Source organism: Lynx canadensis, chromosome D3 (genome assembly GCF_007474595.2).
Source record: "Lynx canadensis isolate LIC74 chromosome D3, mLynCan4.pri.v2, whole genome shotgun sequence".
NCBI classification, from domain to species: domain Eukaryota; kingdom Metazoa; phylum Chordata; class Mammalia; order Carnivora; family Felidae; genus Lynx; species Lynx canadensis.
Genome location: NC_044314.2, coordinates 13,616,161 through 13,638,450, shown reverse-complemented (window position 1 = coordinate 13,638,450; position 22,290 = coordinate 13,616,161). Strand labels below are relative to the sequence as shown.

At 45.1% G+C, this 22,290-nt stretch overlaps 1 protein-coding gene across 1 annotated transcript in view; it reads right to left on the bottom strand.

Annotated features, from left to right (window-relative positions):
* Positions 1–12,844: 12,844 nt before the first annotated feature.
* The window catches only part of BCL2 (BCL2 apoptosis regulator), a 176,758-nt gene continuing 167,312 nt past the window's right edge, over positions 12,845–22,290 (bottom strand). The window contains 1 exon segment of the mRNA XM_030292171.3: positions 12,845–15,894. Coding sequence (XP_030148031.1) covers positions 15,760–15,894 — 135 coding nt within the window. The 3' untranslated portion in view covers positions 12,845–15,759.

The window sequence follows — 22,290 nt, the reverse complement described above, 5'->3', positions numbered from 1 at the left end:
AATGGATCACAGAAGACGTTGCCCTGTTCTTTCTCATCAGATGCCGTGCTTGTCTCGTGACTTGTATCCAAAAGTGCTCAGCCCATCCTCACCTCTCTCCTTTGTATTCTAAGTGGTCTTCCTGATCACAGAGCGGGTGTGCGGTTTACTGGGCCCTACAGCTTTCCCTTCCTCACCAAGCTGCAAGTGTCTGAGAGCAAACCCGTAGCAGAGGAATGGCTCTCCCCAGTAGCAGCAGGCTAGTTGTAAACCCAAGGTCCCCTCAGGCCAAGAGCATCAGCCTCTGTCAATTTTCCTTATAGCTGCCCTGTCTGATACATAGCCACTTACCACATGTGACCATTTCAACTTAAATAGAATTAGCGTACGGAACATTTCCCTCATCATGGAAAGTTCTGTTGAACTGTGCTGTCTCAGAGATTACCCAGCCGAGGCGTTCATTTTTGTTGAATTTTAAGAAAATAAGACCCATGAAGGTCAATGGTTTTTCCAAGGATCTCCAGGGATTTATGAAAACATATTTCTTCACTGTTTGGGAATCCTGTGTGATGTCCTTTATTTTAAACTGTACGTTTGAAAGACTTTTCTGTACTAAATGTATATTTGAGTTTTGCAAGTGAAATAATCTAATAGAACAATGGTCTTGAAGTAAGTATAAGAACAATGATTCTTGGAGCACCTGGGGGGCTCAGTCGGTTGAGCGTCTGACTCTTGATTTTGGCTCAGGTCACAGTCCCAGGGTTGTGGAATGGAGCCCTGCATTGGGCTTTGCTGAGCATGGATCCTGCTTACTTCTCTCTCTCTCTCTCTCTCTCTCTCTCTCTCTCCCCACCCTCTGCCCTTCTCCCCTATTCGCATGCACACTCTCTCTGGAAAAAAAAAAAAAGAAAAAATAAGAACACTGATTCTTTTGGGAGATGCTTGGCATTGTATAGTCAACCATGTTTAAATTATTTTCCTATTTTTAGTGACCTGTGAATTTCAGAAAAAAAAAGGAAGACTGGAATAATTTTTGGAGAAACATTGCTCATTTATTCCTCGTCCTAGATTGTGCTAGTAATATTGTTATGCTCCTAAAGGCCCTTGAGAAACTGGAATCAGTTACACGAGAAGGCCAACAGGTTAGCTGTGCCCTGGAGACACAGGACCTACCACCTATCGTTATAACACCCAGTCAGTCAATATCACTGGTCACACTCAGGCTGGGAGAACAGTAGTACAGGCTTACCGTACATGTGTCCGCGTAGACAATTAGCCACTGAGAGCCAACACAGATAATAAATGTCTCCCTCACTCAACCGTGTCCAAGATTTATGCAAGATCTCACCGGGGGCCAGAATTCGTGGTGGGTGGGAGGGCTTGGGCCTTGCTCAGTTGCAGAAAACAAATACAGAGGGCCATAGAGCATTAAAAATGGGGAGGGGAATTCAGGACTCAGGGACCCTTCTTTTGAAAAAGTTCATCCGAAAGAGAGGACCAGAAACTTCCTGTGAGAGCCACCTTTCCTACGAGGCTTCCCTGTATACAATTTGCCCAAGTGGAGATCAAAGGGAATTCTGCGTAATAGTTTCAAGTTATTAATTAAGTGAAATGGATCTGCAATTATTCTAACGGTTAAATGAACCATGGTATAGAGAGAAGATAAAAGAAAGAATCTGGGCTCACCATGGTCTTTATTAATTTCCGCTTTATAATGAATACCTCTCCTTTCGTTCTTCCAAGTCCTTGTCCATCCGCGTGCAATAAAGAAATACAAAAGAAAGCAGCAGAGCATCCCCTCTTGGCACAGTGGCAGGAAGACCACATGGGAAATGGAGCAGCCATCAAATACTCCAGGTCCGGCAAATAAGGGCCAGAGCCCAGAAGGTCGGAGAATTAGCACGCCCGATAGTGGTATTCTGGTCTCTTTTGTAATTTTGCCCTGTTTGGCTGAGCCAGGGCTTCCTGAGTTTTCTTATGGTCAAGAGGGAGGGTTAAGGTGGAGCAGGTCAGACCTTTGTGGCCGTACCAAGAGTATCTTGCTCCTCCCATTTGGATTCAACAGGGAGATGTACTGTGACAGTTCCCAGAGTCCTCTGGTCCACAGCACCCTGACTATCCAGGGGCGGGTGTGTTTGCATTCCTTGGAAACAATTATCGGTTAAGCCAGACATTCTTCCTAACCCTTGACCTATTATAAAGAGGAAATGAAGAGAGGAACTGTAGGGAAGGCATTATCCTTGTGTTATCCCTATGGGCTTTGACAACAGAGTGAGGGAAGAATTTTAAGGGGGTTAGAGTGGGAGTGAGATGTGCATGGAAGGATGCACAGGAAGGAAGGAAGATGAACTAACACCAGAGGAAACTTCTGGACTGTGGCTGTGGAAGTCAAGGCTGAGCTTTAAAGAGGGGCACCTCTGGCCACCAGACCTTGTCCCCACAGATGGTGGTCTTCCTGAACACTGGAGCTTCTGGGCCAAGATGTGTGGATGGCCAGAAGCTGACTGTGCTGGCTGGTGGTGATGGGAACCAACATGCCCGGGGGTGTGCAGGGCTGAAGGTTATAGTTTGCACATGTGACAATGTACTGAGTTTGGCCTCAAGGGCATTGCTGGTGAACTCAGAAAGGGAAGTCTGATGGGAGTTGGAAAACTCAAACCTCAGCTCCACTACTATGAGCTATGAGGCCTTGCTTGTGAAGATAAATTAACCTATCTAAACCTCAGCGTTTTTATCAATTGTGACAAGGTGAATAATGGGCTCCCCCCCCAAAGATGTGCCTGTCCCAGTCTCTGGAACCTGTGACTTTGTCACCTTACACAGTACAGCAGACTTTGCAGATGTGATTCAGTTAATGATCTTGAGATGGAGAGACTATCCTGGATGTCCGGGTAGGCTCAGTGCCACATAAGCTTCTATGAGAGAGACACAGGAGGATCAGAATGAGAGAGAGAGAGAGAGAGAGAGAGAGAGAGATGCTGACAGAAGCTGGGGTTGGAGTGATGTGAGGGAAGGGCCATGAGCCCAGGGATGCTGGTGCCTCTAAAAGCTGGAAAAGGCAAGGATACAGAGTCTCCCCAGAACCTCCAGAAGGAGCATGGCTCTTGAGGACACCTTGATTTTGCCCAGTGGGACCTAGAAAATTCAACAATAATGGTACCCACCCTGTAGGGAAGCTGGGATAGATTAAATAAGGCAGCGTAGCTAAAGCACTTCACAAAGTATCAGCCCAGTAACTGCTGGGTAGCTTTTCCATGAGTTTTCAAAAACTGCATTATCACAGCCAGGAATGGATCCCGAGTGTGACTTAAGGCCATCTACTACACTGACCTAAAGATGAGTTGGGGCAGTTGGATGTGGGTCCATCTCTCCCAAAGAAACTATGGCAGAGCACTTAAGCATTGCTGAACCCAAGATGATACTTCCAAGTCCTTTATCTCAGAAAGATCTGGGGCCCAAGGGTAAGGTGTCGCACAGACATTGAACTGAACTCCCGCATGCCAGCCCGGCACAGCCATGTCCTCCGTGGTGTTGGCAGGACTGCGAGTTAGTTGAGGCACTCTTGGATAATGTGGCATTGGGGACTGGAAAATGTCACCAATCTGTGTGGCTGTGAAGTGGGTGAAGACATTAGAGGATGTCATTAACAAATGGCTGGGCAGCTGCCAGCGTGGTGTATAACTCTGGTGACCTCATCTGATAATTTCCTGATCACGCGTGTTGATCCCCTCATCGATTCCTGCATCTTCACTGGCTTCATTTTTCATCAAGAGACTGAATACACAAATGGACAATGGCCAGACCATATACAAACATCGAACTTTGACCCATAATCTATAGCAACCAGGCCAGGAAACCAACCCATTATGTGCAGGAACCAGGTCAGGAAGTTGGCCCGTTCTCTACAAATCACACTGTAGGAAGTCAGACTTCTGTCTCTAGTAACAATCCAGGAGGCCAAACAATGACCCCTGAAACAATTGGCCCCAGATGGCCAGGACCTGATTAATAATTGTCAGCTTCCCTGATCTTTGTCCCCACCTCCAACTTAGGACCAGCCAGAGAAAGTCAAATATGGTCCCCAACTAATCACATAGGATTAGTTGGCCCTCCTATGGCTTCCCCATGCCAACCGCCTCCAATCAGGGCATACCCAAAGCCTTACATTTTTCCACTGTAAAGCGTTCCTTCCTTCTGCCTGCCTTTGGGTGACTTCCTTGCTATAGTGGCTGACTTCCTTGCTATAGATAACAGGCTCTGAATAAATAGCCTTTGCCTGTTCTCATTTGGTTGGTCTTTACTTCCACACACCATACAACTGGCAAGTATGGATTTTCGGGTGAGAACATGCTCCGTGCTCCTGGACAAGAGCAAACTGGTCACATGTGATTGGTTCAGAGTGACAATAACTGTGGCCTCATGAGGCCCAGGACCCTTCTTGGTTTCTGTCTTTGTGAAGCATACGTGGCTTCCCCAGAGGTAGGAGATGAGTGTGATGAAATAGTGACTAAGTTCTGTTTGAACTTGAATTAGTGATGGTACCATTGGGCAAAACACGAAGGAAGTAATTAGTGAAGGCAAATGGGAAAAGTCTAAAATTAGAATTTTGTTTTTAAGTAACACTTGGGAGAGAACAGTTTAGGAATGAAGACAACGTATTCCCCTAGTCCCTTGCACACAGATCTCATTTTAAGGAAACAATGAGAAGGTAAGTTTTAAGTGGTGTCATAGGGAATGTTAGAAGCTAATGTTACTAATCTAAAAGCTATCGGGGCAAGGAAATATCCAGGTGGTTATGGGATAGAGATATTGTAGGAACTCTCTCTAGACATCTCAAATTGTTGGTCTTTGAAAATAAGGTCCATGTGCAATGTTCTCTTCAGTGTCATTGTCAGGATCGTTACTAAGTTTATAGCTAGGCATTATCAAGATGGATTCTCATGATGTGTACCTGGCTCCAAGGACCACAGTTGATTATTATCCTGGGGGTAATTTATCATCCTCTCTCTTTCTCTGTGTGTGTGTGTGTGTGTGTGTGTGTCTGTGTGTAAAGAAAAATGAAAAGTCAGGGTTTGGTAATGATTAAGAAAATTGTTGACATTGTGGTTAATTACAAGAATTTGCTTCTTGACTCAGGTTCTTTTTAAAAAATTTTTTAATGTTTATTTTGAGAGAGAGAGAGAGAGAGAGAGAACGCACAGGGGAGGGGCAGAGAAAGAGACACAGAATCCCAAGCAGGCTTCAGGCTCTGTGCTCAGCATGGGGCTCAGCATGGGGCTCAAACTCACTGACCATGAGATCATGACCTGAGCCAAAGTCGGATGCCCAACTGACTGAGCCACTCAGGCGCCCTGATTCGGTTTCTTAATGTAAATGGTTATTCTGTCTTGTAGATATTGTGGTTTATTGTTTTCTGTGGCGGCACAGCTTTTAATGGCTTGGAAAAATAAATAGTTATTTTCCATTTCACATGCCATCACTACCCCTGCACACCTCCGCTATTTTGATCTCCTTCCTGCCACTGTCCCAGGAGGCTGGCAGGATGCAGTGGACCAAACGGTACATCCTGTTGAATGGAGGAGAGACCTAAGACTCAAAGAGGCAGAATACTTTACCCAAGCTTACGCTTTTAGTAAGCCAGAATTTGGGCGTAGATCTTCTGACACCAAGTATTTGATGCCTGCCAATAGGGCTCGCGATACTTCCATTGAACACAGTGCAACCTAGTTTCCCTTTCACTGACAGCAAATGTTTCAAAAGCAAGAACGCTTCTAGTGAAGTCTAGAAAGAAAGAGGGGAGTTGAAGAGAAAGATGCTTTCCAGCCTTAGCAACTTAATTAGCAGCAACTGGGGGGAGGCCTTGGGGGCAGGCGGAGGAAGGCATTCCATAGACAGTGTCGTGCGTGAGCTGTAAAAAGCTGTACATAAGTCCAGAGACGCGCGGTCCAGCATGGTATCCTCCAGTCACATGTGGCTCTTGGCACCTGAAATGTGGCTGGTTCAAATGGAGAGGTGCTCCAACTGTCCGTTCCATGCCCATTTCAAAGACTTCACTTACAAAAGAACGGAAGTGACCTCAATAGTTTTTGTATAGATTACATGTTGACATGATATATTGGGTTACGTTGAATATATTATCAAAATTCATTTGATGTATTATTTTAATTTTTAATGTGTGACTGCTAGAAAATTAAAAATCACATCTGTGGCTCACATTGTATTCCTATTGGACAGCGCTGGTCCAGAAGTTTCCCCTTTGGGTAAGACAATCACTTGGTAGGTGAGGGTAAGTGGGGTAAGGAGTACAGCTGTGAGTAAAATAGGACAGAGTCTCTTGCAGCAAAGGGCCAGAGGACAGCTGGTTCATCGTGCCCTTGGGAACAGGGCCCTTCTTATGCAAGACATTAAAGAAGTGGCAAGAGTTCCATGTGACAATTTCAAAGGAAACATTTTCATTTCGGCAACCTAGTTTTTTTCCTAAACTCCACCCAAGGCAAAATGGATTATTGCTTCCTGGAAATGGAACCAGGGGACTTGAAAGTGTTTCATATTGAAAACAGAAAAGCCCAAGAAGAAGAAAAATAGTTACATTTCTAAAAGCTTTTAGAACAAATGCTGGCTTGTGAGAAATAATTTTCCTATAAATATTTTAGTCCTCCTTTTCTTTCTTTCGTTCCCCAGCTGAGGATTTCCACATGGATATAGGAGGTGATGTTCCCCTTGGGAGAGAGGATCAAAGCCAGTCTGGGTCTACTTTCCATGGAGTTTGACGTAGTCTTTGCAGCTAGCTTCTGCTCCTGCCTGCCTGCCTGAGATGAAATGGGCCCCAAACTTTGGAAAAACAGAGAAAGAATGCAGAGAAAAATCCATAGCTACATAAGCATCGAAGCCAGCTGTTTCAGAGAAAGAGCCAAGGCTTGGACCTCCTAGAAAGAAAGACATGCTTATTGTCTGCCTATGGGAACCTGCCCCTAAACAGCCCGTTTTGAAAGACAACATTTAGTAATGTAAATAGCAAGTGACTCCTGACTGATGCTAAAGATGTGCCCAGAAAACAATGAGTCTATGAAATGGGACTTAATGGATATTTTTAAAAAGAAAAAGAACAAAAACAAATAGGCAAGACACTGGAATGAGAGTTCCTGAGGCTGAAGACTGGGTCTTAATCATTCCTAAAGTCCCGAGCCCAGTCCTGCACCTGTGCTTGGAGAGGAGTTTCCACAAGTGTTTGTTGGATGACTGGATCCATTCATCAACCCATCCAAAGAGCACTGAGTGGGAATGATGTGTCCAAGGTGCTTAACCTGGAAAACTGGGAAATGGTAATACCACTGACAGAAAAGAGGAAGCTAGGGAAAGACCTAACCTTGGGAACAGATTATAAATTAGATTTGGTTGACGTGCCAGTGGATAACAGGTAGCTGAAAAGAGAGACTCAAGGTTACCTTTGATGACCAGCAGCATTGAGTTAGCTTTTAGCTAGGAACCATCATCATATTTGGTGTAATCCTATGAAAGAGCTATTGATACATGGGGTGTGTCCATCCAGGAAAATATAAATATATAAATATATATTTATATAAATATATAAAATATATATACATATATACACACACATATTTGTGTGTGTGTATGTGTGTGTGTGTGTATATATATATATATATATTTGCTGATCTGCAAATATGGGGTCTGATCTGCAGCATGGGTAGACTTGTTCTGTGTTACTGCTGGGAGACAATTCACCATGGGTTTCTCATGTTTCTGCTCATGTTGCAAGCAAGGCCCTGACTGCTCTTTGTTCCAGACTTTCCAAGGCTGTTTGTATAGCAAAGACAGACATGGTGCCTTCTTCCAGAACAAAGGGCAGACATGCTTACTGCTCATTAGAAATGATTCGAGTTGCCTAAATTCCTAAACTCAGAGTTCCTCTCTTGTACCACAACCCACTGTGTGTGCAGATGTCTTCTGGTCCTTTTCACATACTCTCATGGGAATCGGTGCTTAGGGACCAGGCTCAAAAATGTTCATACTCTGGCTCCTGCAAGTGCTCTGAGTAATCATCTGTCCTTTGTCTCTGACCCAGGGATCTCATGTTTTCGACCAGCATCCATTAAATGGGGGCAAACGGACTTGTTAGCTTTCAAGTAGGGAAAAAATCTCAGGCTCTTCAGAGCTTTGACCCTCCCTCTCAGAGATTCTTACTCTGGGTCCATGGAGGAACTATAGGAGACCCTGAAAGGAGGCTGTAATTAAAGTCAACACAGAGAGTTCTTCTCCAGGGAGTAAGAAAAGAGAGAAGAAAAGAACAGGGCCTGATTGCTCTGGGGCTTGCCTTTCATTAACGATGTGGGCTCAGATATTTCAGCAGCATAAATTAAGAATGGTACAGGAGCAGACAACCAAGACTACACAGACAGAGAATGAAGTAGAAGGTGGGCAATGAGGCTGCAGGGTTTTCTTTAATGCAAAACAAACAAACAATAATTTTTGCATAAATATGCAACGAAAAGAAAGTATTTAAAATTGATTCGCCTCTCATACTTTTCTATAACAAAAGGAAGCCAGTGCATTTAAATGAGTTTTTGTGACCTTAAGGCTTTATTGTTATTATTTTTTGTTCCTGGAATGAGCAATTATTGCAATTATTATTACCCATTTACCTACTTGCTTGGTGCTGACAGAAAGATTTATTTCAGTACAAAAGCCCTGCTGGGTCCTGGAGGGAGGGAGTATATCTTCTGCTCTTCCCCACCCCCCCTTTCTCTTCCGCTATGGAGCTCTCAACAGAGCCCAGAGGATGTGCTGAGAGGCGCTGGTGTGCCACTAAAAGAAGTTTGAAAGACAAATTCCACCCTGACACATGTTTGACATTTAATTTTTCCAATTTAAATGTAAACAGTTGCAGAGGATTTAATTTCCAATGCGTTCTTAATAGTATGGGAAAGAAAATTGTCCCCAAACTGTCGATGGCAGAACATTTTTGTATGATGTAATTTATAGCCCCTTGCATGAAGTAATTATGATTCCTGATAAAATGCTTGAGCAATTTCCAGATAGACTTTAATGGGATGAAGAAGTCTTGAGAAGTTAGGCTTCCTCACTCAGCTATCTTAAAATGCGTCAATCAGAATTTGGCCATTCTTTGGCGATGGCACCGTTTCTTTCTTGTTTACAGGTCTCTTCCAAGAGAGAATCCCTGATTTAAAGCCAGTTTGAAATAGAATTTTGACACGTTTTTAACAAGCCTGTCTGAAAAGTTAACAATTGACATTTAAAAAGAGAAGCGCTGGGGCGCCTGGGTGGCGCAGTCGGTTAAGCGTCCGACTTCAGCCAGGTCACGATCTCGCGGTCTGTGAGTTCGAGCCCCGCGTCGGGCTCTGGGCTGATGGCTCAGAGCCTGGAGCCTGTTTCCGATTCTGTGTCTCCTTCTCTCTCTGCCCCTCCCCCGTTCATGCTCTGTCTCTCTCTGTCCCAAAAATAAATAAACGTTGAAAAAAAAAAAAAAATTTAAAAAGAGAAGCGCTTGGGTGGCTCAGTCGGTTAAGCATCCCTTCAGCTCAGGTCATGATCTCACAGTTCATGAGTTTGAGCCCCGCATCAGGCTCTGTGTTGACAGCTCAGAGTCTGGAGCCTGCTTTGGATTCTGTGTCTCCCTCTCTCTCTCTCTGCCCCTCCCCTGCTCACACTCTGTCTCTGTCTCTGTCTCTCTCTCTCTCAAAAAAAATAAATATTAAAAAAAATTTAAATAGATTTGTTACTTATAGACTTGGAATCTAAATACCATATTGATTTGATACCATAATGATTTGTGGCATCATCTACATGAAAAAAAAGACAAGTTATTTTTTTAACACGTGGAAATTTTACATTGTTCCTCTTCTCTCCAAAATTCATCTTTCTACCCTCCGTTTTATCCTGATGCGATACTTCGTAAAACTGAAAGTTTAAAATTAATTAAATTTCTACCACCAAAGTAAGTCTATGAATTTGTGTGACATAAGGCTTTACATTTTTGTTCCTGGCTCGAGTAATTATTACAGTTGTTATTGTTATTATTACCCAATTGTTAAAGATGCACAAATAGGTAATGCATTTTTATAATTATTAAATATAAAAAATGAATTTTATGGGCAACGCACCTCTTATTGAGATGAATGGGGCTGGATTATTCTCTTCCACTCTCCCCCTGCCAAGAAGGACATGTATTCAGAAACAGAAATTACCTATTACTAGAAAGAGCTAGACTCACCATCAAGTCTATTCTTGCTTTTTGTTTTTATGGACGTCAGCTCTGAGCAGTGTTGTTCGCCTAACAACACCATTTGTGTGGTGTCTAAGCGGGGTGTTTCTCGATCAGATGGAGGCCCCCAAAAGCGGGGCGACGATGATTGGGTAGAAGCCGGTGGAACGGGAGGTGAAAGAATTCACCTGAGGCAGAACCGGGGAGATAGAAGTTTCTTGAATACGCTGCAAGGGAGCAGCGGGCAGGACCGCAGAGGAGAGGCTGTCTGCAAGGATGCAGCGGGTGGGGCTGTTTTTGAAGGGGGAAGATGAGGAGGTATGTCCACCTATGGACTCTTCCCTTTTTTGCTTAACCGTGTCCCGTTGTAAGTAGCGCATCGGTCAGTTAGGGCCGATGCATATTTTGAGGTGAGTCACCTGATGGAGGGGGATGTCTGTATTCAGCCAGGTGGGTGCTGTGGGTCCTTCTGCCTTTCATTGCTCAAGCCCGTCTGCCTAAAATAGGCCTCTGCAATTTGTATACTGAACAACCTTGTCATCAGTAGGATACTGGCCTTATTTTTCTGGGGTTGTCCTTATGAATTGGTACAAAACCATTCCTACTCCACTTGGTTTTCTCCAGTGGGATGCATATTTCAAAGTTGTCCAAACTCTGTCCTGTGAGCACAGACATGGAACAGAGGGATTCTTCGGGTAAGGATAAGGGACTTGTATTACCACTTAACCCAATTCAGCTTCACACTCCACTCTCTCCCACCCCCGCACCGTATTGTGCATGATATTTAGAAATAGATGTCCCTACCAACCCGAAGTTCTCATGAAGAATCCTGGGGGTTAAAACTGTAAGTTAGTTGTTTAGCCATTAGACATATCCAGGCTTGAAATATCTACCATTAATGATAAATGTCTAAAAGAGAGCTGGACTTTGAGGGGTTGTGATGTCTCTAGAATCTACGCCCGCCACAGAACTTAAAACTGTTTCTCTTTTATTGCAGAACGTCCTTCATGGAGGCATCACCTTGACCCACTAAAGGTTCCCACTTGTTTCCATCCCATCCCCCTACAGTCCTGGCCATTCTGAAAACCTCCTGAACCTGTCTCGGGAAGGTTTTGCTCCTCTGAAAATTCTTCCTCCCTCCCATCTTCGCAACAAATGTCCTTTGTCCTGTAATAATTAAAAAAAAAAAATCCCTGAAAGATCCAAATTGAATAACAATACAGATCTGATTGGAACCTTCATAAGCCTGACAATGTAGAATTGTATTTCTTAAAAAGTGTGTAACCACATTTGTCTGAGCTGCAAAAGACACCACAGAATAAGATCAGAATAGAATTTCAACTGACTCCCTAATTTCCTTAGAATGGCTTATATTTCAAGCCCTTCCTGTTTTTTTTTCTGATAGAGTAGGTGTACATTACTAACTATAAGTGATAAGAAAGTATAAAAACAGCCACTGCCCTAAAAGTACAATTGAAATCAGCATTGAAGTTCACATTTATAAATTAGTCATTTTAGCATACGTTTCATTATAACATAAACTACTTATTTACATTTCATCCTGATTATTTTAACTCCTCTTGATTTACAATCACTTCCTAATTTCCCATATTGGGCCAGGACTAGGTCCTTAGATGACAAACAATAAACGTTTACTAATGAAATAAAAGTCACATCTAAATGGAAGGTCAGATCTGAATATGCAGGGAGAAGTCAGCTGAGGCAGAGAATGTTGGGGTGTTTTTTTGTTTTTTGCAAGGCGCTTCCTTAATTTGCAACGTGACTTTACTTCAAATCTTAAACTTACAAGACTTTTCAGCCACTGCAACACCTGAGACGAACCGTGTGCTGTGCAGCACGTCAGTTGTCATTTGAGCCTTCAGAGTGCTCGTGCAGCGAGAGCTCAGGAGGACCCAGGTGGTTCCTGGGTGCTTTTCACCTTGTGTGGGTTTTTAAAATGTTTTTATTTATTTTTGAGAGAGAGAGAGAGAGAGAGAGACAGAGAGACAGAGAGAGTGAGAGCGAAGGAAGTGCAGAGAGAGAGGGGGACACAGAATCTGAAGGCTCCAGGCTCTGAGCTGTCAACACAGAGCCCGATGCGGGGCTCAAACTTGCGAACCATGAGATCATGACCTAAGCTGAAGTCGGATGCTCAACGAACTGAGCCACCCAGGTGCCCCCTGTGGTGTTTTTTTTTTTTTTTTAATTTTTAGAGAAAGAGAGAGCACAGTGGGGGAGAGGAGCAGAGGGGCAGAGGAAGGGAGAGAGAGAGAGAGAGAGAGAGAGAGAGAGAGAGAGAGAATCTTCAGCAGGCTCCACTCTCCGCATGGAGTGCAAGGTAGGGCTCTATCCCCGACCCTGGGATCATGACCTGAGCCAAAATCAAGAGTCGGATGCTCAACAAACTAAGCCACACAGGCACCCCTGGCCTTGTGTGTGTGTGTGTGTTTTTTAGAGCCCTGGACCCCAATTCGGAAAATGTATGTGCTCTCTTTAACCCTGACCTTGGCCAACATATAGACCAGTAATTCAGGTGTGTATCCCTTCTCAACACAAGATAGGTGGGAACGGTTCTCTGTTGTCTGATCGCGAAATAATGGAGGCATTGAAGGAAAGAAGAAAAAATGACAAGTTGAGGCTTTTATATACGTCCATTGCTTCTAACATGTTTTTAAGAACAAGAAAAATGCAACAACTACTCTTAGAGCAAGTGAAGCCACGATACTATACGGTTTTGGGGGCAGGTGGCCAGGCACATTTACCATTAAAACCAGATACCAAAACCCCACAGCAAAAGAAAACCAGCCAGAAGATAGCCCCCATGACCTTTTTTTTTTTATATATATATACATTTTTAGAATACTCTTCAAATCCTCTTTGAACAATAACAACAACAACAACAACAACAACAAAAGACAGTCTTTATATTAAAAATGTCCATGTTCTTCACTGTTAACTTCGAAAGCAGCTTGAAGGATTTCGCTACTTGGAGCATACTGCAAATTGACTCCACGAAAGTGATCTTGGTAGGATAGCAGCACAGGATTTGATATTCCATACTCATCGCTTTTGACAATGTAAACCTTTCCGAAAATAGTATTTCGCCTAAAAATTAGACTCATTCAAAGGTCTGATCATCCGGTTCCCTGAGGCCTGCCAGGGAGGTCTGGCTTCATACCATGGGTTTCCTGCTTTCTCAGGGTGGCGCACAGGCGTCACTGCATTTCAGGAAGAATCCGAAGGACGGCCATGGGACGGGCCCTGTGGAAGGAGGGCAGGAGCGCTCTGGATGGATCTGTGTCAAAACAGACCACGTAGAGCAACCCTCTAAAGATCAAACCATCGTGGCCAGAATGTAATCCCCTGGTCATTTCCCATCTGGATTTTCAACTGAATGAATCTCATGGGGTTAACCAAACATGGATGTCGTCCTAACTAATATGAGTTAGATTCTGATTTGCCCAGGGACTAAGAAACCTTCAAGGAACAAGGTCAAAGGGACAAGAGATACGTCCTTCACAATAAACAATTCTGTTGACGTGGAAACGCACATAACTTGGTTGAAGCAATCTCCCTCAGTGGCCAGCACGCTCCAGGGGGTTTTCACGTCGCTGAGACCCAGGGATTCTCTCTCCTTGTCAGAAATGCTTTTAAAGAATTGAGACAAAAACCCCAAATGGAAAGATGGTAATTTTTGCTAACAAATAGTGTAGAGGCCGTAACTAAATACAATTTTTAAAAAATGTTGAGATGCATGTATTTCTTTAAAGCAGCTTTCAAAACATCAACCACAGCATTAAACATTGAACATAGTACATTCTGAAGTTAATACAGATAAATGGTATATAATGCAATAATGCCACATTTACTCCATAAATGTCTCAAAGCCCATTCTAAACTGGAAAAAATATTTTCTAGTTTATTAGCTGGAGATTTCACTTCTTTACTACGTCTCTAGAGTTTTCACCACTGACTTTTTTTTTTCTTTTTTTCTTTTTTAATGCCCCAGGAGGTACAGATAAATTCCCACATGCCACACCTGGAACTTTTTTTTTTTTTCTCCCTCTGTCAGGTTTCCAAAAAAAAACCCAAACTACAATGACAAGATAATGTTTTACATCGTAATCCCATAGACATAGGTCAGTTAATCCATGACACCTCGTTTCAACGCTTTCTTTAGGATTTACGACCTTCCCCAAAGTCATTTAAAGCCTTGCTTTCAACTGCGCAGCCAGCACGCATGCGCGGCGGCCACACCGCACACGCGCTACACCTGTCTCCTTCCCCCGGTTTCCTTTTGGTGGCGGCATGGCCACCTCCCTCTGCCGGGAAAGGCGCAGTGCCTCTGTTTCCTCCCCTCCACGGTGATCAACGTCTTAAGAGCCTCGGCTTCCAGGCTGCACGCTCCACGAGGGAAAAGGGCCCGACTGGAGGGCCCAGGGCCACAGGCCCAGGCCGACTACTGTTCTTTCTTGACAGTGGGATTCTGAGCTCTGTCAGCTTCCAGACATTCGGAGACCACACTGCTCTGTTTAAAACCCTTGGAGCCGGCCAGCGAGTGCCCAGGCTCAGTTCCAGGACGGGGCCTCCGAGCTGGGGCAAGGCAGGGCTTCAGACTGTGGCCTCTTAGGGAAACGCAGGCACTTGTGGCGGCCTGATGCTTCTGGATAAGTCACCGAAACGTTCACTTCCTCGCATTCGGGAGGATTCGGTTTCATACACAGACAGAGCCAGTATTGGTGGGGTGGGGTGGGGGGGGGGAGTGTATCCAAAAATGTATGAATATGCACATCAGGGCTTAAGGTACTGGATGCTATTGGATAAATTGCTAAAATGCTTCTCGGCACAATTGGTAGCTTAAAAAAATACTTTCCTATGGTTTAACGGCATTTTCCCCATCACTGTTCTTCGCTGTGGAAATCTTGGTGGGTACCAAGTCCATCTGAAGTTCCCCAGTGTTTTCTCCCCACTGGGTCTGTACCATGTGAACCATATGCAAAGTGTGTTGTTCTTCGGGCCAGGAAGAATGGACTTCGCCGAGCGCCTTCCCTCTCTTAATATCGCAGCCCCCAGGGCAAAGAAATGCAAGGAAAATGAACACCTTCTTCCTAACTTCCAAGAGCCGGCTTCTGGAACAGTCAAGTCCTTTGTCAGTTTGTTTGCTCTTCAGATGGTGAGTCAGTCCAGCCAACAACATGGAAAACAAATCCGTGTTTATAGGCACAGGAGAGCCAGGTGGTGCTGCCCAGGTGGGGCTTGGCAATTGGCGGTAGGGTTTCCAAAGACAGGAGGTTCAATGGGACTGTCTTAAATAAATAAATCTTTTTTTTTTTTTTCTTGAGAATGTAAAAAATAAATGGTATTTCCCTTTGGCAGTAAATAGCTGATTCGACGCTGAGCCCGAAAGCTGTTTTTGTTTTGTTTCAGGTTTTGTTTTTAAGAGACCACGGCTTCGTTTCATGGGACATCACTGGTGATGCATATACTTCTACTGCTTTAGTGAACCTTTTGCATATTTGTTTGTGGCAGGCCTTCTGACTTCACTTGTGGCCCAGATAGGCACCCAGGGTGATGCAAGCCCCCACCAGGGCCAGACTGAGCAGGGCCTTCAGGGACAGCCAGGAGAAATCAAATAGAGGCTGCATGCTGGGGCCGTACAGTTCCACAAAGGCATCCTGCGGGGAAGAGAAGGGGAGACAAAAGAAACAGAATTAGAGAGAGAGAGAGAGAGAGAGCACAGGGTGCCAGCCTACAGGGAGAGTGGCATCCAGCCAGAGGACCGGGGCACCTTCAGAAGGGCGTAGGGAAAAGTAAAACGCTCTTTCGGGGCGGTGATTCAGACCCACTCTTTTTACTTCCATTCGAGACGCTGTCGTTGAGATCCTGTTGACGGGCCAGGTACCACAGAGACATAGCAGTGAGTGATGTAGACTGAAGGTTCCTACTTCACCAAGCTTTTATCTAGTCGCGGGCCACAGACAGTAAACAAAATAAATGCATCCTAGAGTGTACTCGAGATTCCTAAGTGCTAAGGAGAAAAATAAAACGGCAAAGGCTGTTAGCAAATATCGGAGGCTTTGCAATTTTAGCTAGCATGGCCAATCCTAAAAATAATGAGAAACACTGAGTATGAGCCTGTTCCTTTCTTGAATGCTTGCTGTATGCTAGGCACTTGTAATAAATGTCTCAAATGCATCATTTGATTTATCCTTCATACCAGTATTATGGAGTCATTTTACTTCTGTTCTGAAGAGGGGGGAAAAAGCTGGGGGAGGGGGGAGGAAACACAGAGGCTAAGGGATTTGTCTAATCAATGGCAGCGACTGGATTCGAACCCAGAGGCGCACCGGTGCTCTTCGGTCTGCTGATGTCCTCTTACGGCTCACAGCAGCTCTGTCCGGCCGGATGCTGGTGCGGTGGACACACACAGGGTAGCCTCCCTTGGTGGCATGCCTAGGCTCCAAAGTAACAGAGTTCTCCCTGGGTAAAAAAGTTGTCACGGGGTTTCTTCCGGGAGAGGCCGGGCTGGATGACCACCACCCTGCATTTAACTCGAGTTGTGCACGTTGCAAAGCACGTGGTCACTTCTGGTCAGTTCATTACGCGTCACTGCAGACCCAGGTCCCTGAGAAAAGAGGACGACTCCTATCTTCCCTTCCTATTGCTGCATCTAAGTCGGGTCTGCAGTACGTCATAACGACATTCTCTGGATTGTTTCACACTGGATCAACCGCTCGATGCTCATTTCTTAGATTTGTCGGGGGACATTTGTTGGACCCAACGAGTATCTGGACAACTCTCTTAATATATCTGAATATATAAAACGGTAAGAGAAATTCTTTTTGCTTGGTGTGATTTATTCAGACATGAAGAGAACAAGACATAGCTCCACATTACTCCCAATAACGTGGCATCACAGCACACGATTTCATCACGTGAGACGGTAACATGCCAACGCTTCTGGCCTTGCCGGGTGGAGGTGCCTGTGACAATGTTCAGTGTTTCTATCTGTGAAGGGCAAGTACTGCACGGAGGAACCAGGTACCAGCTTTGTCTCTCCAGTGCCGTTCATGGTTTTGATACATGTAGGTGTTTATGAGTATTTGTTCAACTAGCACTTAAAGTTTTCTGAATTCAGTCACCGGCTCGAGTTCGGTCTCTGGCCCAATGCTTCACCAGATGCTTACCCTGCCTACTTGAAATTACTCCCTCTGTTCGTAACAACCTTTGGGAATCTTAGGAGTAGTCCTGAAGGTGAGAGTTTAAGGCATCACTGGGGGGAACTTCCCATGTTATTAAGTATAGATTTCCATGGTTATTCTTCATGACTGTATAGTATTCCTTTGCATATATGCTGTACTTGATTTAACCGGTTATCTATTTGAAACTTTTGCGGTCGTAAACGATACTATGATACATTTTTGTACATAAATTCCTGTCTACTTGTTCAGTTGCTTTTGGGGGACAGATTCCTAGAAGTGAACCCAGTTGATCCGTCATCAAAATCGCCCCCCACAGGCACAAAGGGTTTGTGATGAGGCACTCCCACTCCCTCCCTGGTTGCCCTGTGATCGGCAACACCATTCACGGAAGTCAGAGAAGGGTTTAGGGCAGTGGTTCTCAAGTGGGTAATCTGGCTCCCCAGGGGACATTAGGCAATGTCTGGAGACATTTTTGGTAGGGGTGCTCCTGGCACCTAGTGGGGAGAAGCCAGGGACGCTGTTCGCCATCTTATAACACACAGGACAGTCCCCACCATAAAGAATCATCCGCCCATTCTTCACGTGGGTGAAGGGTTAGGAGAAACTCTGATCACGGACCACAGAAAACCTAATGGTCCATTTAGCGTGTCAACAGCTTGGGTCAGCTTAACACAAGATGAGTTAGTTAGCCTTAGACAAGTGACTGGTCCCCAGCAAGTGGGTGCACTGTACTTTCAGATGCACTAGATTAACTGCTACCAGGAGAGGGCGCAAGGGTTTTCTTCTTTTCTGCTCTATTGTTGGCATTTTCTAAATTGGAGCCTTAGAAAAGCAAGGCAAGAGACATAAATGAAATATGTGTTTAGTGTTCTTAGCACAAAGCTGAAGTAATGATCACGAATGCTTGTCAAGGAACATACCTTCCCTGTATATAATCAGGGATAAATGGGGCAGGAAGGGGTCAGGACAGATTTATGGGCAGGAGAAACTCTGCTTCTTGTAAAGTGCATCCCAGGATCCCACAGACACAGCTGGAAACACCTAACAGCCCACCCTTCCATGCTGCTCTCGCTGAGGGATGGGCAGGCTGGAACCTCCCGGATGACGCCTGGCAGCCTTCAGGGCCCGGCCCTGGGCTGTGTACAATGTGGCTTGACATCGAGAGGGTCCATGGTTCGGTCCAGCCTTCCTCTAGTTACCAACGGGGTTTCCCTTGGCAGAATGTGAAACGGACTAAGCCCCTTGCTCTCTGACCTTTCTGGTGGCAGAGCCATCCTCAGAATGTGGGGGAAGCGGAGACAAACTGGGGTTGGCATCTTCTCCCTGTTTGCCTGGTGCACGCTACTGATACCAGGGAGCAGAAGAAATGTCCCTCCAAATATCCCTACCTCTCTGGGGCTGAACGATTCCCTCTCCCGACCACCATCCCCTCGTGTAAATAACCGTGCTTCTAATGGACCTAATGGGCCATTTCTGATGTGCATTATAAAGAAATGCATAATTTCTAGAGTGGGATGAGCCACAGTAGCATCTCTTGACCCAAAGAACAAACACTGAGTCGCTGACTCAGCCCCAGGTGACTGGGAATGGCTCTCAACTTGGGGGAGAAGGTCTGGGTGAAATCCCGGTTTTGACATTTTATTGCTTATGACCTTGAACAAATTATCCAGCCCCGGGCCTCATTTATTTCACCCATAAAATTGGTTGTTGTGAAGATTAACACAGGCGACTCAAAGCCACTTGCAAACGTGGCCTCGAATGTGAACTTGTGGCCGTATTAACTTGTTTGCTAGTCTGCCCTCTTGCAAACCTGCCCTGCCCTTCAGAGGGTCTACTGAGCCCGCCATTTCACAGGAGCAATCTACTAGCTCCCTCCAAGGAGTCAGCTTTTGGTTCCGGAGATGCTTGGTCATCTCTATAGAAGTAAGGAGTTAAAATGTACAAATAGGCACATGACGTGTTCCGGTCAAAGATGGGAGGTGATAATACGCTGGCCCTCTATACTTCCTCAGAAATTATTAGGTCAGGGTGTGGGGCTGGGGGGCATCATTTGACCCCCCCCCACCCCCCACCCCACGACTGGATTCCCGCCCCCAAGGTTTGCCCATCTCTGATTGCAAAGTACAAAGCAGACCCATGCTTTCAGGACTGAAGGTCCTACAAGCTACTTTTATAGAAAGTCTTCTTGCTTTTTCAAACATCCTGATTAGGGCGATTTCCGAAGTCTGTTTGAACAGTCTGTCATTATTTGTTTAAGGTTGAAAGCTGTTTTAAATAAACACATGCTCATTTTATGTATTAAAAGCAACAAAGAGGAAAAAAGAAAACCTGAGGCATCGTCACGTGATGTGGACAAAGTCTCCGTCTGTGCACTTAGGGGTCACCGCAACAACTGTTGCTCAGGTCTGGACTGGGGCGGGGGGCACCGCCAGATTTCAGAGACGTGTGTGGCAGGCTCCGAGGTGAGTAGCCTTTCTCCTTCAGTTGACCCTCCCCTCAGAGAGGACACGAGCAGGGTCCCAGCTCTGGGTCCTCTTTTGTAGACCGCTTCTCCACCAGCTTCAAATTCAGAGGCCACAGATGGTCTGAGTCTGAGCTCCACCCAGAGCTGTCCCACCAGGGCGGAAGGCCAGACTTCCGACCCCAGACCCTTGCTGCACAGTTGGAAGTAAGCCAGGAGGGTGTGGGCAGGAGCAGATCATACTCAAGACTCCAAGCAAGGGGACCGCAAAAGTGTCCTCAGCCCTCCTGCATTTTGACTGGTCATGGGGTCATGGGACCTCTCCCACCTGATTCTTTATCTCTCTCCATCTCTCTGTCTCTCCGTCTCTCTCACACCCACCCTTCCCTTGAGGCAACTCTCCAAATTTTCCTTTTCCCTCCAGTACCCTTCAAGAAGTTTCATTTAAATCTGATTCCAAATAAAATGATATTAAGATACAAAGGAATCAGATTGGCAAAAACCGAAAAAAAAAACCACAGTTCTACTGAAGAGGGTGGGGTGGGGGCTGGGGGTGGGAGCCCCGGATAGTCTTACACAATTGATGGACCCCCAGGTAAAGATAATTGTATTTGTAGTTGGCAATGCATATCAGAAGTTTTAAAAATATTATCGTTTTGTTATGAATCCCACCCCTAGCTATTCATCTTAAAAAAATAATAAAATGCACAGGTTGGTTATGACAGGTAAAACGTAAAAAGAACTGAAATGTCTGAAAATATGATTGGTTAGGTAAACTTATGGCACATCCATGCAATGGAATAATGTTCAGCCATTAAAAATTGAACTCTGTATTTAAGGTAAGATGTTCCCAATATAGTTTGGAGTGAAACAAGTAACAGCTAAACCAACGTCTGCAAGTTCGGGCCTGACTCGTGGTGGTTTGCAGATCTCCTTAAACACTGGGAAATTTTTTTTTTAAGATTTTATTTTCAAGTAATCTCCACATGCAACGTGGGGCTCGAACTCATGACCCCGAGATCAAAAGTCACGTGCTCTGCCGACTGAGCCAGCCAGGTGCCTCAGGGAAAATTTAATATGGCCTGGTTGGATACGAACAAATTAGAAATTCAGCTACATCCCACAGTCTTTGAGCTGACTGTGGATATAGACATTCTATGGTCATGGGAGATCCTAAGGGGGAAAGTCGTCCTGCCCTCAACAAGCTCCCAATCCAGTGAGGGATGGTGTCTCTATGTGCACATCTGAAGTCAATGAAACCAAAGCATGCTGCCATTTTGTATCCTGCACAGAGCAGACGGTCCTGTCAGCAGTAAGAGGAAAGTAAAAAGGAAATCAGATAGTGCCGACAGGAAATCGAACACTGCTATAGAATGTCTTTGATATTTTCTATTTTTCATGGCTTTATAACGTTGTCTCCAGGGGACACCCTTCTTCATGACAGTCTGCAAGTTAGGGAAGGAAAAGGAAAAGAAAAAGGTGAACCCTAGTAATGGCAAAACCTTGAGTTGAAAGGAACCTCCAAGGAAGTTCAGATCTGCACTGGTATAACAATGCCAAGTAAAGACATCAGCCCTTTTGTTTGTAGATGAGGCAAATGAAACCTAGACAGATACAGTAGATTACTTACCGTATGCACTGGTAAGCAGATACGAGGCGGCGGAGGAGGGTAGAAGCTGGGTTTATTATCTCCTGCGCTTAACGGGTCAGAACATTGGCCAGCAGTGGGTTCATCTGCCTCCCGGAGTGCCTCTTCCCTGCCTCCTTCAACATGCTTCCTCCCATCCCTGACCTTCCTCTGTGTCCAACCCTGACTCCATTCCACAGCAGCCTCACCCCTTCCAAGTGTTCCTGAAGTAAGTTACCCAACAATGCAGACCACTGCTGTTCTAAATTCACGGTCTTCAGACTCGGTGAGGTTTTTGTTTTTTTTTTTTAATTTTTAAAAATATTTATTTACTTTTGAGAGAGAGACAGAACGTGATATGGGGAGGGGCAGAGAGAGAGGGAGATACAGAATCCGAAGCAAGCTCCAGGCTCTGAGCTATCAGCACAGAGCCTGACGCAGGGCTCAAACTCACAAATCATGAGATCAAGAACTGAGCTGAAGTCGGCCTCTTAACCGACTGAGCCACTCAGGTGCTCCCAGACTCAGTGAGTTCCTGAAACCACTCAGCCCTCCTTTACCCTGGGTCAGATCTTTTCTCTGTTCCTTTCCATGACCATTCTGAATAGCTACCACTTTTCTTAAGTGTTCTTACCTTTTAGCAACTGATGTTCACCCCTTCTTCTCCTAGAAAATTGGGGCCGCTGGGCAAGAATCACCACGGCTTCCTGTCCTGGCCCACCCACTGATTACAACCCTATCTGTCCTTCCCTACGCCTTCCCATGCTGCACCCTGATTCCA